Source organism: Alligator sinensis, unplaced genomic scaffold, assembly GCF_000455745.1.
Source record: "Alligator sinensis unplaced genomic scaffold, ASM45574v1 scaffold387_1, whole genome shotgun sequence".
Classification (NCBI taxonomy): domain Eukaryota; kingdom Metazoa; phylum Chordata; order Crocodylia; family Alligatoridae; genus Alligator; species Alligator sinensis.
Genome location: NW_005842196.1, coordinates 1541391 through 1560569, shown reverse-complemented (window position 1 = coordinate 1560569; position 19179 = coordinate 1541391). Strand labels below are relative to the sequence as shown.

General features: G+C 44.6%; 1 protein-coding gene across 1 annotated transcript in view; it reads right to left on the bottom strand.

Moving 5' to 3' along the window:
* Nucleotides 1–8: 8 nt before the first annotated feature.
* The window catches only part of CENPI (centromere protein I), a 38895-nt gene continuing 19724 nt past the window's right edge, over nucleotides 9–19179 (bottom strand). The window contains exons 7-20 of the mRNA XM_006026531.1: nucleotides 17862–17951; nucleotides 16152–16280; nucleotides 14822–14986; nucleotides 14425–14545; nucleotides 14113–14204; nucleotides 13687–13804; nucleotides 13529–13593; nucleotides 11025–11122; nucleotides 9335–9470; nucleotides 7399–7523; nucleotides 5636–5684; nucleotides 5261–5494; nucleotides 4251–4292; nucleotides 9–942 (exon numbers count right to left, since the gene is read on the bottom strand). Coding sequence (XP_006026593.1) covers nucleotides 811–942; nucleotides 4251–4292; nucleotides 5261–5494; nucleotides 5636–5684; nucleotides 7399–7523; nucleotides 9335–9470; nucleotides 11025–11122; nucleotides 13529–13593; nucleotides 13687–13804; nucleotides 14113–14204; nucleotides 14425–14545; nucleotides 14822–14986; nucleotides 16152–16280; nucleotides 17862–17951 — 1596 coding nt within the window. The 3' untranslated portion in view covers nucleotides 9–810. The remainder of the gene's footprint in view (nucleotides 943–4250; nucleotides 4293–5260; nucleotides 5495–5635; nucleotides 5685–7398; nucleotides 7524–9334; nucleotides 9471–11024; nucleotides 11123–13528; nucleotides 13594–13686; nucleotides 13805–14112; nucleotides 14205–14424; nucleotides 14546–14821; nucleotides 14987–16151; nucleotides 16281–17861; nucleotides 17952–19179) is intronic.

The window sequence follows — 19179 nt, the reverse complement described above, 5'->3', positions numbered from 1 at the left end:
GGGGGGGGGGGGCGCGCGGCGGCAGGATACAGTTTGCAGCAGAATTCATGTAGTGCCACTATGGCAGCATTTTACATAAAATAAATATTTAATACAGTTATGTACATAGCTACAAGCACAAAAGAAAAAAAACATCCATTTAGACCTGTCAAAAGGAAATGGCTGCTGGCAACACCCTTAGGTACTCAAAGCATCAATAAGACATGAACAGCACCCAAGTGTTCCAGCTGCAAAATGTCCCAAACAATGTTGGGAGAAAGTTCCCATACTGAAAGCAAGAATTAAGAGAGTCAGTTCAGCCAGCTCATTATAGGCCTTTAGATCAAATATATACACAGCAAGAAAATGAAGGAGCGCCTTGAGGTCATTTGATTCGATATATACAACAACCTAGAAAAGGTTTAGTATTGCTCATTACCCTACTGCAGGTGGGGGCAGAGCAGGTCACAGAACAGGAATTGCTTATACTGAAGAAGCACTGCTCAGAACAGCATTAAAATGGAATAGTATTTGCTACTTTCAAGTAGACAGTCCAGTGATAGGAAAAGTAATGGTGAAAAAAAATCTGACAGTGCTCAGAATGTCAGTTCAGCAACTTCAGACCACAGCAGTTTGGCAGGGCCATCCAGACTTTGAATCAGTGAATAAGGACGGTTCAATCATTCCTTTCCTAAAGGAATGTCAGTATCAAAATGTGAAAGAGATTAACTGCTCCATTACTTCTTCACATTGAGAATGGAAGAGTAAGACATACTGCTATATTCTCCTCTCCCCATCTGGATTTTCAACAGGTCCATGGAAAACACAATGTTATATATGTACACTCCCTTTCTTGGCTTTGGGGGTCTGGGAAACACGACTGATGCTGCTTTCAATGAAGAATTTCAGGCCTTCTAACCCTTGTGTGTAGAGATATTCCAGATACCAGTTCCATTTCTTCCCCTATAGAAACAGAAATGGGGTAGTTAAATGTCTGGGGCCAGAGACTCCCTTCTCTTGCCACAATCTGAAAATGAAGGCAAATTCAAACTGGAAAGTATCTTTGTCCTGCCACCTGATTATATACATGCACAAAGATTACATCCTGCCTCTGGGTGAATGTCATGATGGTCAAGAAGTAGAAATGCAAAGTCCTGCACTTAGAATGGAACAATCCCATGGCAACACTACAGGTTGAAGACCAACTAGCGATCTGGGGGTTACAGTGGACAATAAACTAGCTATGAGCCAACAGTGTGCCTTCATTGTGAAGGTGGCTAATGGCCGCTAATGTGGGGCTGCATTAGTAGGAGCATTGCCAGGAAATTGAGAGAAGTAATTCTTCCCCTCTATTTGACACTGGTGTGGCCACATCTGGAGTACTGGGTACAGTTTTGGGCCCCCCACTACAGAAAGGATGTAGACAAATTGGAGAGAGTCCAGCAGAGAGCAACAAAAGTGGTGAGGGGGCTGGGGGACATAACTTAGGAGGAGAAGTTGAGGAAACTGGGCTTATTTAGTCTGGAAAAGAGAAGACTGAATGAGGATTTAAGAGCAGCTTTCAGCTACCTGAAGGGTGGTTAGAGAGAGGATGGAGCTAGATCAGGGGTGGGCAAAGTCTGGCCCACAGCAGACTCCCTTTCTCAGCAGCCTTAGCCCATTGCGGCCAGTTTCCATGGAGACCCCAGAAGGGGTGGGGCCTTTCAAGGGGGAAGAAGAGAAAGAGAGAGGCAGGTGCAGGTTGGGGTTTCCACGGAGACCGGCCCAAGCAATGCTGGTAGGGCAAGCAGTTGGGTGTGGAGCTGCTCCAGGGCTGGGGTCAGGATTGTGCAGCGGTGACAGCATGGTCTGGAGCCAGGGCAGAGCTGCAATCTGCTGTCTGCACGACACTGCTTGGGGCATGTGGGCAGTGGGGCAGAGGGAAGGGCATGCAGGCAGCAGATTGCAACTGCCCTGGCTCCAGACCATGCCACCACTGCTGCAAAATCCTGGCCCCAGCCCTGGAGCAGCTCCCCACACAGCTGTGTGCCTGGCCAGTGCTGCTTGGGCTGGTCTCCATGGAAACCCTGACCCTGTCTCCACGGAAACTGGCTGCAGGAGGAAGGCAGGGGCTGATGAAAAATGGAGTCTGGTTACCAGCTGGATCTGCCATTTGGCCCACCCCTGAGCTAGACTGTTCTCAGGGGTGGCAGATCACAGAACAAGGAGCAACGATCTCAAGCTGCAGCAAAGAAAGTTTTGGTTAGATATCGGGGGGAAAAAAAAAAAATCTTTCACCAGGAAGGCAGTAAAGTACTGTAACAGTTTACTAAGAGAGGTTGCAGAATCTCCATCCTTGGAGGTTTTTAAGACCCAGCTAGACAAAGCTTTGGCTGGGATATAGTTGGTGATAATCCTGCTTTGAGCAGGCAGTTGGACTAGATGACCTCCTGAGCTCCCTTCCAACCCTAATTTTTTATGGTTCTGTGACTAGGTGTCTTGCAGGATTGGACATTAGTAGCACATCCAGACGTGCACGGATGTTTGTTTCCTTGGAGACAAGTAGCAGTGGCACACCTTCCGCTGCAGCTGCTTGTCCCCAGGTAACACCTATGCCACGTGTGCTCTGGCACATGGCAAGTTATCCTGGGGGCAGTAGGAGAGCCTGGGGCCAGCACTGTGCCAAAAGCACCCACAACCTTGGTTTATAACATGTTGGTATGCCAGGGGCAGATGGTGGGGAAGCTGCAAGGGGCCCAATCCTTGCTGGGGCAGCACAGCCCTGGCCCCTTGCCTGCTGTCCTCCCAGAGGTGTGCATGCCAAGCGACATGTCTTTGTGCCACGCTCTGACACCCGTGCCAGGGATTGCCTACCCCTACCATAAACACTGAGCCTTCCCTCCCACCTCTAGAGCTAGGGACAGACATTCAAAAAGCCTGAACCTGAATTGATTCCATCTTTGCAGGTTAGTTTAAGGCTAGGCTAAATCAGTTTTGTAACCAGACAGACATCCCAGAAATGTAGGCATATGCCCGCAGTGGCTCAGGCTAGAAGCTGGGGGGTGGGGGTGGGTGCTAGAGCAGCCCTCCCTTTCTTCCATGGAGCTCAGGGGCCAAGCCCCGGCAAGAGAATCGGATTAGGGACAGGTTCCCCTCCCTCCTGAACAGCCCAGCAGGGAATGTTTATCACTCCTAACTAACTCAGTGTTTATCACACCATTAAGAAAATAACAGAGGGCCATTATCAGCTATCTGTTGATTCTGCCTTTGTCTCCTGTGCCACAGCTGTGAGGTAGCCAGCATGTGGTCTGCTAGCTAATGCTGAGAGGTGTCTGAGGGCTGAGGGAATGCCTACTTAGCAGAGAGTGGGGATGGGAGGAGGGGAGCAGGCAGACTCTCCTGTGCCTGCAAGTCTCTGCCAAAGCTGCAGCCAGGGAGCAGAGGGGAGGGGCCAGCTGTGCTGTGAAGCAGAGAGCCCTGCCCAGCCCAGAGAGCATGCCGGGATGCTGGGGGGAGTCTGGTTTAAACCAGCAAGGGGTCTAGGACAGACATTACATAAACCAATTTGAGCCAAATCAGTTAAGTCTGATATTACATTCAACCAGGTTTTTCCCCCAAACTGGTTTATGTGCACTGAACATCTGTTCTGTTACAGGTTTAAACCAGTTTCTAATCGCTTAAACCAGTTTGTGATGTCTGTCCCTAGCCTAGAAGTTATTCTTCTAAGTCAGGCAGAGCATCATTGGAAAGGCAGAGCATCACTGGAATAAGCATACACCACCACTTGTCATGCTGCACCTGTTCAATGAGCAGTAACGAAAGAAAAGAATACACACCCACCTCAGAACTTAAATGGTTTAGACCAATACTAGAAATTGACAAGCTTAATCCATTTATATTAGAAGCTGAATTTTCTTTGGCACCAATTCTACAAGTAGCTAGAGCTTCTCTGCCCAGAGGCTGTATTGGTTTTACATCTGGGTGTGTAAAATCTCAGGCTCCTGGCTATAGGTGGCTGCTAAGCCATCCAATAGCACCAAATTTCAGTTTTCAGGTAATATGCTGTCTGGTTCTCGACACAAGGAGCTGGAGACGTGCAGTTGACATAGAGGCTGCTTTTGGTCCACGACTGAATCTGCATCTTTTACTGAGTTCTCCAGAATGGAAGTCCTTTCAGACTTCTTGTAGGTACTTCTGAAGTTGGTAAATACTTTAGCACCTTATACCCATATTGCTAACCAAGTATTGAATACAACCTACTTTTAAAATAATTTAAAACAAAGGTCAGTTACCTTAATTAAACTGAAGTCCAGGGTTTTATCATGTGGCCAAGCCTTAGAGGAAAGAAAACAAAGAGCAGATCAGATCAAAGTCTGTGTCCTGAGCTGCCAGGCTTTAGCTCTGCCAAATCCCCTCTTAAAAGCATGGGATCAAGATGAGCAAGGAAGATGACATGTATCATGATGGACTTGTAGAACTCTCCTTAAACAAATCCATAAATGGTAAGGCACCATGGAGTCATCAACAATTTGTAGATCAGTACTTTGTTAATGCTTCTGGATGGAAATGGGAATGAGACTTAATAAACTGTTATGCCTTGGAAACTCAGAAGCCACCATTTCAGAAACATTAGGTAGTTCCAAAACTGAGACAGAACAAGAGCAGATGACATACTGCTGCTGAACTGATTGCCACTGTTCTCTCAGTCTGTTGCAAAGCAGCACCCCCTGGTGCTCTGGAAAGATATACTTAATGCTTTCCAGAAAAGCTGGCATTGCAGACAAGTACCCTTTTTTATTTAAAAGGTGGACTGTTTTTAGTACTCAAAAACTACATGCTTATCAGACAGTCCTAAGCTTTGATGCCTCATGTGGGAATAATAAGAGCTGCCTAAACGAAAGGTAAGCTCACGCATTAATGAAGTTTTGAACCATTTAAATTCTCAGATATTTTACTTTAACCCACTCTGCAAAATAATGGCTGTACTATTACTACGTTAAGCACAAAACCATACCATATTGATAAGGTGTATTTTTATAATAGGCAAATAAAAAAAAATAAAAACCAAAAAACCACCACCACCATGTTCATAATTGTGCTCCTAGGCTGAAATAAGTGCATAGAACATTTGTTTTGGGCCACAGAGCATAAAACCAACCCTATAAAGTACCACTGAGGCTAGCAGAAATGATTACTAAAGAAGTACATTAAGAGGCAGCTGTCTAGATACAATACTCAAGGTGGGGCAACAAATTTCAAGTGGGTGGCACAGGAAAGGGGAAAACTTTGCCCATATCCTTACCTGCTCCAGGAAAAGGATAGCATAGCCTGTTAGGGCTGGGTGGTAAACGATGTTGAAGCTGTTCCTGAATTCCTGCACTCTGGTTTTCTCCAGCACCTCAGTGTCCAGGCAAATGCCCTGAGGGTGGATATCCTTCTGGAAAGCACTGGATGTCCACAGGCAGCCCACCATAACCATTATGTACTGGTTGTACTCTTGGTAAGTTTGGCTACTAAACTTGAATTGCAGTATTGCCTGGTGGGATCAGAAAACAATTCAGAGAGAAACTTCCTTATAACAGCTGCATGCTATCATCTTTCCCCCACCTCAGCATGTTGTTCACAACCACTTTGTAACTATCCAGAGTAAAGTACTTATCCAGTCTGCTCAAAGTACCTTTTTAACCAGCTCACTTTCTTTTGCAGCTACCAAATTGGTTCGATACCTAAAGAAATAAATACACACAAAAAAAATGTTAGATGCCCTCTGCATTCAGGGAGAGAGATACCGGAGAAGGGCAGGAGGACTGCTTTCAGAGCAAGTTAAGGCAGCTTTTATCCTTCACTAGTAAGATTGCTACACTCTCTTCCAGCTATGAAAGCTGACAGAAGGAGGAGTTCAAAGGAACCTCACTGTTTGGCACAGATCCAGCCTTTACTCAGGGATTAGGGAGGAGGAAGACACTTGAACGAGAGTCTTGCATGAGCAATGTGTTCCAGGCAAACAAGGCAAAGTCACCTTCATACAGTTCAACATGCTATAACGCAATGAGTCTGCAGCACAAAAATGCAGTATATCTTTAAGAATGAGCCTTTCATTCAGTAAGTAGAGAAAATGGAAATCACTGGAAGTAATGAAACCTGACAGTTGTTCTATATAACAAGTACTAACTCCTCTCATCTCCCAGAGAGCATCCTGTCACGTTAATGATCCTGTAGTCTCCCCAGAGAAAAAACCACATGGAGAGCCCTATGCCAGCTGTCGGCAATTGACTACTTTTCTTATCAGATGCAACCACTGGAACTAACAGCATCAAGAGTGGCAGCACTGTAGGTCCTGCAGAGAAACAGCCCATGTTTTCTCCAAGCATGCAGGTAGCGCTAGGCAGCCATCCCAGACTCAAAAGGTAGAAGTAATTTATGCTCTATGCCTTGGGTGACTGGTGCCTTCCGAGTAGGAGGGGGCACCTGCCGCCCCGGTGGCCAGTCAGCAACTGGGGGGGCCGATTGCAGACTGGGAAGGGAGGGGAATTCCCTCAAGGCCAATCACGCCGACCTGGAAGTGCCAGCGACATGCCACTGGCACTTCCAGGTCAGCACAATCGACGGAGGGGGGATCATGGGGATCACATCTCCTGGCACCCCCATTTCCTGCCCAGCGCTCTTGGGGGGGCACCAGTGCTCTCGCCTGCCTCCCCTGCCTGTCTCCTAAGCAGGGAACGCTGGCTGTCAGGGGGTGCACCAGCACTCTAAGGGGGTACACGTGCACCCCTATGCATTGCCACTGCTCAGTGCGGCCATTATCAGCACTGCATAATGCTTCTTTCTGCAAATATGAGTTTATTGGTTAGAGCACAGGACTGCGGCTCAGAAACTCTAGGGTCAAAGCTTGACTGATACCATTTCTCTATATGAAGCAGGACAAGGTACTTAAACTCTCTCAAAGTGTTATGGGAACACCTACCTCTCCCCTTATAGATGGCATGACAGGGAGGGAACAGGATGCTGAAACTATGTTCTATTCTTACCTGGGATATGAGTATGGAAAAAAATGTTGTGAAACAATGCTATTAGAGCAGGAATTGACTAGAACTGGCCCAAAAAGGGATTATAATCAGCCCAGAAAGTCAGGATTTGGTGGCAAAAGTGGTGGTGGCAGGGTATTTGTCAGCAAAGGAAGTGACAGCAGCAACACGCCTTCAGACTGAGTTCTGTTACTTTGGCCAGCTGCTCCTGCTAAAAGATTGCTGACCCCTGCTATAGAGCACTGTATGCCCAGCTCTGAGAATAACCCAAGCATGCCACCTTCTGCTCCTTCCAGAGAGAATAACTCACGTTGGAGATTTTATGGACAGCCCATGATCTTGTCTGACATAACTAAAGGTGGCCTCTCTCCACAAAATGGATGCGAGGAAGTTGAAAGCTCCCCATCTTTGGTACCTGTATATAATGTAACAGAGCTGGTTCAGGATGACTGAATCCATGCTGAGCAGTGCTGGGTAGAAAACTCCAGCAGGAGGCAACACCAACAAAGGTAGATTATATTTCAGATATATGTCACACACCTGCAGAAACAAAGCAGATCAGTCTCCACAGTGCTTACAGAGCCGGATGAACATTATATTACTTATCTGCTAACTGTTAACTCTGACATCTTTGCAGGAAAAGCTGGTAAAGCAATCCCACGCGCTCCTTTCCCACCTCCACCAAATACTCATGCAGTGGCAGGTCTGCAAAGGTCAGGCCCAACCCTCAATGCTACGTTTTAATATTGTAACTGGGTGGGACAGACCTGCCCAGATCTCTGTGGTAAACATGCAACACACTTCTCTCTGATCTCTCTGATACTTCTCTTGTACCTGCAATTTCAACTGGACCCAGCCCAATCTAACGCTTAAATCAGATTTGCTGTTATTAGTGGACCACATAACAGAGTGATATTATGCCAGTTGGACAATAGAGTGTTTCCCAGTTGGCCTGCTAGGATTCTATGGTCACACCAAAAACCCTTTGCTGTGAAGAGGAGCTGATATGCTGACCACAGGGAACTGTTCAGCTCTTGTTAACAATATTAAAAAAAAAACCTAACTCCACAAGTGAGGTTAGGGCACCAAGTGTCACACATTGAAATGTACAGTCCTCTTTATGATTTCACTGCTGTTGACAGCTTTCACCCTTATTCCAGCCCTGCAACAACAGCACTGCTAAAACTGAACAAGAATTGCCAGTGTAGAGGAATGTCCATGAAAAGAAAAAGCAGGAGGCAGGGTTGGGGCTTTGATTAGACTCTCAGCCAAAAGAGGGAAGAAAGGCGCTTTTTTTTTTTTTTAAAGGCTCTTTAAAGATTGAATTTTCAAAGATCAGTATAAAAAGACTTGAAATGGTTGCAACCTTTTAGGTCACAAGTTATCAAACTCATCCACCTCTATGGGTTGTTGTGCTGGGCCTGCAGATGAGTCACTGGGCCAGTCTGCAGGTCACAGTGGGACCACCTCCATGCTATGTGCTGCATGCCAACTCTACTCCAGGACTGTGCTGCATGCAACTCATGGATTGGACCCAGCACTGCGCATAGCACAGTGGGTCAGCCTGGGGTGCGCCCTGCTTGCTGGCTCCAGGGCTGGTCCAGATAGAGCCCCAGGACATCTGCAAGTAAAGCCAGTGCAAGAGACCAGTCTGGAGGTGCACCTCATGCCGCCCATACTTGGGATCCATTGTGCTGTATTCAGTGAGCTGCAGGGCCACCACATGCTGTATGCAGCACAGGGGGCCAGCGCAGAGCATGCACTGCATGAAGAGCCCTGCCAGACTAGCCCTATCCTTTTGTCTCTAGCACAGCCTGATCCAGACCAGCCACAGATCTAGCATGTAGAACCCGTCAGGTGCCACATATAGCACATGCACCTGCCCAACCTCCTGTACTGCATGAGGTGCCAGGTTCAACCCATGCACATGCACCACAAAGGGCTGGGGCCAATTCATGCTCCATACAGCACACTGGTTTAGTTCCAAGACCCACAGAATGAACTGTATGGCTTCATGGGCTGGATCCAGCCCATGGGCCATATGTTTGACACCCGTACTTCAGGGTCTTGCTGCTTCATGTTTTAGGGCGTGTATTATGCATGTCATTATCAACAGCACCCACATCCTCCCTGACTTAAAAAAAAAAAATGAAAAAAAACCCAGACAACTGCCCTTATCCATACCTTGGAATGCAGAAGCTATCCTCTGTGCCAGAAAACTATCTAGCATCTAATCAGAGATAGCTTCTTTAAACTATTACAACAAAAGAAATTACACGTCCCACTACAAAGAGAAACTGCTCTCAGGCAAATGCTTCTTCTTGGAATGGCAACAGCAGTAGGATACTTACTGTTTCATAGAAGTCCAGAATAAAGTGAAGCAAGAAAGTAGCATTGCTTTCCAAGCGCAGTGCCACAGCACAGAGCTGCCCTACAAAATGAATCAGCTCAGCTACACAATTGACCAGTCCAGAAAGGGTGGTGTTCCTATAGCAGGATGAGGGACAGACAGACGGACAATGTTAACACACTTCTTTCCAGATTTTGAACAATGTTGAGGAGAAGCAAGCAAAATGATATGAAGGGAACTGTATGCAGGTAGCAATGTGAACTGAAATTCAGTATTTACTGGATGTATTCAACAAAACACTTACCCAAAATAATACCAACATAGGTAACTCATCACTATTGCAGGGATCTTGACTTTTCAATTCTAAGATTTTAGAACACTTAAATTCTCAGTTAACACAGATTTTAGCATTTTTCATTCAATGATATGTTCCTGATGTCTAGCTTGGTAAGACAGACCTCAATCTACTTGCTTTGTATTTCTAAAGTATGTTGGAATATTTCTTACTCTGAGAAGTGAAGCAGCCTTAGGAGTCAAGAAGAAAGGTATGTGAAACATACCTCAGATGTACTTTGAACAACTTATACTACAATCTAGAGAGTATAGAAGTCTAGACAATTGGTTTTTTTCCCCTAAGTTTAGAAAATATTATTTCCACATGGAGAATTGAGACTGAAAAAAGGTCTTTGGTGAGAGCTGCACTAAGCAGAATTGAGTAAAAAGGTATTTTTGAGCTCACAAAAAAGCACTATGCAGTAAAGTCCCAAAACACCAAATAATACCTATAAAACAATGCTCCAGATGTAGCTCATATATTGGTGTCTTCGTTTTAGTTTGGGGACTACAATACTGAACACATGCAAGAAACTGACATGACTAAATATGTGAGTGTACAGCAGGATACAAGCTATGAATAACATTTGGTGCAAAGAACAGAAATCTCAGTATTATTTATATGAATGCTGTGTGACATTTACTTGCCTATGTCTATACTGAAGGCAGCATGAGCCCAGATTTACTTCCTGCCCAAAGCCCTCTGTGTAGGAGAATATTAAGAACAATGATTTGGACTAAATTAATGACCTAGTTCATAAACCATACCAAGTGAGAGAACCCTGCCTGCGACTTACTAGTTAACCTCTCTTTGGGGTAAGGGAAGGGGAGGAATTCTAGAGGAGAGCAAACTGGTACGGAAGGACTCGAAGTCTGGTGGGGATACAAGGTGGAAACCACAAGCCAGCATAGTATCTCCCCCAACCAATTACTGTGTCCTGTTGACAAATGTTGTTTTGAAAAAGATTGTATTGTACCCCTGAATAAAAAACTCCTAAGAAGATAACCAGAATGATTAACTCCTCCAGGAAACCAAGGCAAGTTGCTGTAGCTTCTAGCCTAGAGTGGGAGAGTAATGGGATTCCCCTTTGGAGTTATTTAGAGGCTCAAGACCTATCACTAGAGAAAGTGCATTGGTGACACATTGCAGAGGAGTAAAAAAGCATAACCCGGTGTTATCTGTGACACAAACAGAAATGCTTGTAAAGGAATTCAGAGGATTCACAACTGAGTTAACATTCAGTAAAGCAAGAGCAGTTCTAACTGTCCACCCAGCTTTATGCCACTTATAAGAAGTGGGATATTTTTATGCACCATGCATACAATCAGTGTGTTGTATACATTTCAGATGAACTTACAAAGGACTTATTTCAGAATTAGACTCCATATCCAACTGCATCACATGCCAATTCAACCAGTTCTGCAACAGCTCCTTCAGGCTCTCAAGAACACTGCACTGGAGGAGGGAAAGAAAATGACAGATTAGCACACAGGGAGCAGTATTAAGCTAATTAAAATATTTCATCAGACCCAATGCTTACTGGACAGTTTCAGATGCAGTTTATCAGGACCTCAAGAAAGATTACAGAGACAACTGGCTGAAGCCCAGGCTGTCTGAGGAGGTTGGAGTATCACCAAGGGCACTCAATGTCCAGCCTGTAGACCAAGGTCAGAAGAATCTCCACAGAATCACCTCCCCAACACATTCTAATTTTCTAAAGCAGGCAACCCACAGCATGTCACATGAAGCCATTTTGCTCAGCATGCCTGGACTCTGGGCAGGCCCCTGCTACCAGCCATGGAGCCCATGGCTGCTGCAGGTGGTAGGCAGGCAGCAAGCAGCTGTACTGGGGTCTGTGGAGCCCTGGCCAGGCTCATTGGCAGCACCAGGCACCCAGGAAAAAGCCAACTTGCTAAATGGGTACTTTGCATCAGTTTTTCACCAGTCCCATGGGATGCCCCTGCCCATTTTGGGACAGGGAGGCCTGGGTGAGGGAGATTCCTTACCCTCCATTAATGCTGACCTTGTGAAGGAACACCTTGAGAGGCTGGATACCTTCAAGTTAGCCGGCCCTGACAATTTACATCCCAGGGTACTCAAGAAGCTGGCTAGCATCATAATTCAGCCCCTGGCACAGATCTTTGAGAACTCCTGGTGCTCTGGTGAAATGCCTGATGATTGGAAGAGGGCCAATGTGGTGCCTATCTTCAAGAAAGAGAGGAAAGTGGATCTGGCAAACTATAGGCCCATCAGCCTGACCTCTATCCTGGGGAAGGTCTGAGAAAAGATTATCAAAGAGGCCACTCTTAACGGACTGACCGATGGCAACATCCTGAGGGATAGCCAGCGCGGGTTTGTTGCGCGTAGGTCTTGGCTGACCAATCTTATTTCCTTCTACGACCAGGTGACCTATCACCTGGACACAGGAGAAGAGACTGATGTCATATATCTTGACTTTAAAAAGCCTTTGATCTGGTACCCCATGATCACCTCTTAGCAAAACTGGCTAACTGTGGCCTCGGCCTCACCACGATCCGCTGGCTGGGGCATTGGCTCCATGGTAGAACCCAGAGGGTGGTGGTTGATGGAAGTCAATCATCATGGTTCACTGTGACCAGTGGGGTCCCTCAAGGCTCTATCCTTAGGCCTATACTATTTAACATCTTCATTAATAATGTGGACATTGGTGTCAGAATCGGACTGGCCAAGTTCGACGACGGCACCAAACTCTGGGGTAAAGCGTCCACACACAGCCAGGAGGATAATCCAGGCTGACCTTGACAGGCTCAGGAAATGGGCAGACAAGAACCTGATGGTGTTAACACCAAAAAATGCAAGGTTCTCCACCTTGGGGAAAAAAACCTGCAGCATGCTTATAGGCTCGGCAGTGATACGTTGGCTAGCACTATGGATGAAAGGGACTTGGGGGTCATGATTGACCACAAGATGAACATGAGCCTTCAACGTGATGCTGCAGCTAGTAAAGTGAGCAAAACGCTGGCTTGCATCCATAGATGTTTCTCAAGCAAATCCCAGGACAACATTCTCCTGTTGTACTTGGCCTTGGTGAGGCCGCAGCTGGAGTACTGTATCCAGTTTTGGGCTCCACAATTCAAAAAGGATGTGGAGAAGCTTGAGAGTACAGAGGAGAGCCACACACATGATCAAAAGTCAGGAAAACAGACCTTATGATGAGAGGCTGAGCGCCATTGGACTCTTCAGCCTAGAAAAGCGCAGGCTCAGGGGTGATCTGGTGGCCACCTTAAGTTTATCAGGGTGCTCACCAGGATCTGGGGGGGAACATCTGTTCACCAGAGTGCCCCAAGGGATGGCAAAGTAAAACTCCTCCATGACTGTTTCAGGCTGGACATAAGGAAGAACTTCTTTACTGTCCGAGCCCCCAAGGTGTGGAATAAACTGCCACTGGAGGTGGTTCAAGCACCTACTTTGAACACCTTCAAGAGACATTTGGATGTTTATCTTGCTGGGATCCTATGATGCCTGCTGACTTCCTGCCCCTGGGGAAGGGGGCTGGACTTGATCTTCCGAGGTCCCTTCCAGCCCTAGTGTCTATGAATGTGCCTCAGGGCAGACAGCAAGTAAGGGGCTGGCGATGCACTGTCACAACAAGGATCGGGCCCCTTGTGGCTCCCCTGTCATCCACCCTGGCACACCAACATCTTACAAGTCAAAGTTGCAGGATTTTTTGGCACTCTGCTGAAAAACGTTGCCAACCCCTGCTCTAGACCCATGCCAAGACTTGAATCAGGAATATCCATTATGCTATCAATAGATTCAAATTAGTAAGGACAGAAATACAAACTAGAAACATTTGTTGCCAGCATAATGGCCTTAAATTACCTTAAAATATAGGGATGATGTGAAAAACAGCTGTGCCAAGGGCTCACAAAGGTATGGCTTCACTTCTGAAATGAAAGAGAAGTAAAAAGATATCTGTACAAGAATTCAAGCCACCCTGCCTAGATATAGCCTATGCTCATTCAGTCTGCCTCACACACCTGAAAAGCTATTGAGAGGGATCCAGCTCACCAGCCTGAGAACTTGTAATCGACAGCAGGAACCATCCCAGAGGGGAAGGCTTTTATATAGGAATTCTTCACAGGAAGAGATTCCCTCCTGCAAAGCACAAGATTAAAACATTAAAAAAGTTAATCTCAAAAGCCTGTCCCTTGTCCTCCTTCCTTCCATGGTTTACTTTAGAGAAGAACAGGGGCCACCCAGCTCACCAGGATGCTAGTTAACAAGTACACTTTCAAAATTATCATACATCCAGAAGAAGGGGTCAGTTTAGGAATTTTCACTTGCTCTTTGAACAGATTTTTACTCGTTTTGTCTCTCATGGATGCCACAGGAAATGGACAATCCCCAGTGCATCCTAAGGAAAAAAAATCAAGGAAGCTAAGGTTCTTCAATAGGCTGGTTACCTGCAAGAAACACTCTGCTTTGTAGACAGTATCCAGGAAGTCTTTGAAGTCTTCTTCATATAGCTGATTATCTACCTTGCACCAAATGCACTCTAAACCAAAGAGAATATTGTATTGGATCAGAACATAGAAGATTCACACAAACAGAAGCAGATTACAAAATCCTCTTCCCTGGATGGTTACCGTTAAACATCAACTGTATTTTTTCAGCTACATATGCATGTACAGTTAAGTACCATCACCAAAATAGGAAAAATACAGCTTCAGATACCCCTTTCCTCCCCACCAAGCCTGGTAATATTAAGTTTCTACCTTCTTGAAGAGCCTGGCCCATCCAGTAGTTAAGCCGCAGGTATATAGATTCATCTTTGATACAATTAATGTAATGAAGCAACAAAGGATTCCTTAGCACTGAACTCATTCGGGAAGGAAACTGAAAGAAATCAGGATAACCAGCTATTGAATCTTTATTTCTGAAATTGCCAACACAAAGCTGATGCTAACCGAATTGTCCAATCTCTCTGATCCAAAGTGCCCAAACACACAAGACAGTTGGAACCAAAGCTTTCATAACACTGTGCACTAAACCCTACATGTTTTGTTGGGGTTGAGCAACATATGCACTGCTCCCTATAAGGTCATGGGCACAATACATGGTTACATCTCACCTGAATATGCATGCCCATGCCGAGGCCTTCCTGCCACTCACCTCTAGGCAGTGGATGTTCTGTAGGAGTTGAGAGAATGTACAGAGTTTCTCCAATGGAAAGGATTCAGTGGGACTGAATATGTCAACATGGCTGACCTCCTTGCTCACAGTTGTGTTACTTGTACTGCTGCTACTTGCAGGCAAAATCAACTGAGTATTCCATTTCTAGACAGATTGGAAATCAAAATTAACAGCAGCAAGTAGGACTCCAACATAATCATTCCGATAAATGCAGATATACCCCAAATTATTTTACTACCCTGCAAAATACAATACACTTATATCCCAGGCATTTGAGGCAGTGCATTATCATCAGGGATTCTGGTTTTCTGTTTAAAATGTGAAATAGTCTGATAAAAAAAATCCCAAATTCTTTAGATTAACACCCCCCGCCCCCCAATCAGCATTTTTCTGCAATTAAAATGAAATACCACTATCTCTATATAGGTATCAGTTGAACACTATGTTTTATTGATACATTTACAATTTTAAGCAATTTGGAAGCTTACCAGCGCCTCAATCATAACAAAATAAATTTTAAATACCTATATATTTTGGTGTTTGATTTTTTATCATGGAAAATAAGAGCTCCCCCTGCCCCCTTTGCTCACCAAGATGTGGGTCCAGCTGCAGATGTTCATTACAGAAAAAGCTACTATTTTACCCCACTGCTCTGTGGTGATGAGCAGCCTTGATATGTTGGTGTCTTAGCCATGCTGTTGCCCCACACACCCAAGCCACAGCCCTGCTAATGCCCCTCACTCCTGCCCTACAGCCCCCCAGCCCTGCCGGTGCCTCTCACTCCAGACCTGCTGCCCTCCACCCCCAGGCTCTAGCCCCCCAGAGGAAGGGGGTGAGTGTGTGATCCAGCCAGGCTGCAGCCCTGCAACCTTGCTGTGGGCACTGAAATCTGGGGAGGCAGGTGCCCTCCCACCCTGGAACCCTGCCACATCACCTGTGCTCCCCAATGCATTGCCTTTGCTCCCTGCCTTCCCCTCACAAACTTACCTGGAGGGAGCTTCCCTCCACAACACTGCCTGGCTATCACATGCATGTGGCACCCTCTGCCCCCAGCCACAAGCAGCCCCTTGCAGGCTAGAAGGCCTGCAAGGGGAAACCTACGTTTTCTTGGGTTTCCGTGTTCTTCTCCTTTAAAGGAGAAAATCCATATTTTTCTGCAGGAAATTGAAAACCCAGATCCCCGATTATTTATTATACCCCATTAAATTATACTGCCTTTCCCTATGCCCTAGTCAGATCCTGGTTTCTACCTTTTTCTAGGATTCAACATAGAACAGCTCTAGAAATTGTTTGAGTTCCCATAACCTACCCTCTTCCGGGACTGAAGGCGAGTTGGACCTAGAATCAGTTGCTGGGATACTGGAGAAGTTCTCTGGTTTCTTTGCCGTACACCGTTGATTGCTGCTTTCCACAGGCTTTCTGAGTTCTTAAAGTAGGTCTGAAAAGCACAGGCCAGATACGTGTGAGGTTAAATTTTAAAAAGTGACAGAAAAATTAGTTTCTATTTTGATACATATCACTGTAATGACTTCTATGTGTTCTGTTGTAACAGATGGGCTTGACAGTCCAGGAGGTGCTAGGTTTCTGACAGTGCAGCATTACTTTTATCACCGTGCAACTACAATCCACAAGAGATATTGACTTTTCTAAAGCTTTTGCCCTCTCTCAGACGTCAGAAAACAAGGTCACAAAGGTTTCAAACGCATGAGAACTTGCATGTGTTTAAAAATTCTCATACTGTTATTTTTATCTATTGATAGAGACAGGATCTAAACAATGCGTTAATTAAAACCTGCCCAAGCATTTGGGTGCATTTATAATGGAGCCCCCAAGACATTCAGGAACAGTGAGTCTACCAAATAATTGATCAGGACAATCAGAGTCCATTTAAAAATGAGTTAAATTTCTGGACATCATGGCTGCAAATAAAACTTGAAATAAAAATTTAAAACAGATTTTTTCTTGACCAGTCTTCCACCATTTTTATTAAAATCAGTTCTAAACCCTAACCCAGTTCCAACCTTTACATTTAAACTCTTCAACTGGAAATATTTTCACTCGGTTTAGAAACACTATTTGTGAACTGGTGGCAACTGTAGGTTCAGACAAGGCTCAACTCTGGAAATTAAATGCCAGACCATCTCCCATGCTTTGGTAGGTGACAAAACCTCTTACTTCTCCAATTAACAAAAACAATCTGCAGGATAATAAAAACTGCAAAAATAAGTAATGCAAACTGATATAAAAACAAACATTACCAGCAATATTCTAACTCCATTTTTAAATATACCCAGAGCTGCCTCAGCCTACCTGAGGTGCACAGAAACCAGGTACCTACAGAATATAGTCCTGTTTACTACAGAATACTTAAGAAACCTTGACTAAAGTATTTACATGTGCAGTGTAAGTGCACAGCATATCTTATATGCAACTGCATAATTGTGACCACAGCATAGACACAATTACAAAATACCACCACATATCCTGTTCCTTCCTTGGAACTCCTCCAAATCAACTCAGTTTTGCCACCATTACCTCTATATAGCAAAAACTTAGAACTTAGAAAATCAGGCCCATAAACAAAATCTAAATTTTTATTCTATTCATTGTTTGTTGGCTGCCATTATCATCTGTACTTCAGTTTTTGCTATGTAGAGGTAATGGTGGCAAAACTAAGAGCATTTGGGCAATATTTAGCAAGCATAGGAAGACATTATTTCCCCAAAACAGAACATATCAAATGGGAAGGAAATAAACAAGGGAGGACGAAAGTAACAACAATAAGAATGCAGTTCCATAGGCTAGCTGTCTGCCCTTCAGTTCCAAATCATTTACATTTGCTCTTGCTTCAGTATGGTGAAATGCTAGCAATCCCTATGTAACATTCCTTTTTTGGTGGAAAGAAGAGCCAGAATTATTCTTTCACCATTGTATCACACAGCAAAGCTGCTTATGTAGAAAGCACAGTACAAATTTGACACTCAACCCTGCCATTTGTAAGATCGACTTCATTGCTCACCTTCATCTTTGCAGGCAAAGTTATGGACACCAACGCAGGGTAGAAGAGCTTGTAAAGCGATAGCAAAGCCTGTAGATGAGGCTGCATTCCCTAGAATAAGTGAAAAACAGTTAAAATATGCACCAGAGGACTAAATACAGCAGCCAAGGAATAGAAAGAAAAACCCAACTGAAAGTCAAAGACTTCCTTCCATACCTCATTAACCAGCCCCACAGTCCTATGTGCAGTTGAGGATGGAAGGAGAACAAGGAAGAAAGAAACAGTAATGGAGGTGAGTGGGGAAGAGGAATTTAAGTCCCAGTCCTAATGACGTAAAGACACTAAACAATCAGAGATACTATATGATGACCTCTATTTGGCTAAAATGTGCATGGGAATGATTCTACTCTTAAAGCCAATGACATTCTATTAAAGAATGAAAATAGCATCATACAGTTAAACTTTCTAGAGTGTTACTGATTTGTTATCAAGTATAAAGAGAATGGAACAGGGCTCTCCAAGTGATATCCTCAAAAAATTGCAAATGTTTGGAGTTGTTAAAACTTCTTAAAGGCTAGCTGTTATGTGACTGTAACAAATTGTGTATGCTATGGTGGTATGATACTGCATTGACCCTCAACTCCAAGCCTCTTTCTGATTTAGGGAATGCTCCTTGTCAAGAAATCTTTAGTCTGATAGAGGTTCTACTGGGACCAGACTAGAATCTGCTTTTGAGATAACTCCTTAGAAATAATCTGCTTTTGAGATAACTCCCAGCAAACTTTAGTCTTACCCACCCCAGTCCAGACTCTGTAACTACAGCAGAGGACGTTTGCTATCTTATGAGATATCTCCCTTTGGTTTTTAAAATATCATAGGTCCCCGTCTCCATGGAAGGGAACACCTGTACTTATCAACTGCCCTGAAATCCCACTGACCACAGATATGCAATACATTATATAAAACAAAAAACAAAGGCTGTATAATAAATAAAGAGAAGAATAATTATACGAGAAAAAATATTTTTGGAAGACAGAACAAAAATCATAAAACTAACAGCAAAAAAAAAAATCAAAAAAAAAAAATCAAAAAAAAAAAAATCATACCCTGCTTCCCTAATCAAGAAACAGCTCCTCAAAGATTTCTTCAGTTATATTTCTCAGCCAGCCATCCCTGCCAGATGTCAGATCATTGACCCAGCCTTTTCCCAACTGGGGACTGCAAGACCAGGAACTTTTTTTGACAAGGAGCCTTCTCTAAAGATATCACACTTACATAACTCATTGTTCTGTTCCAGGGGGTTAACAATCTATGGCCTGCAAAAGGCCCGATTCAGCAC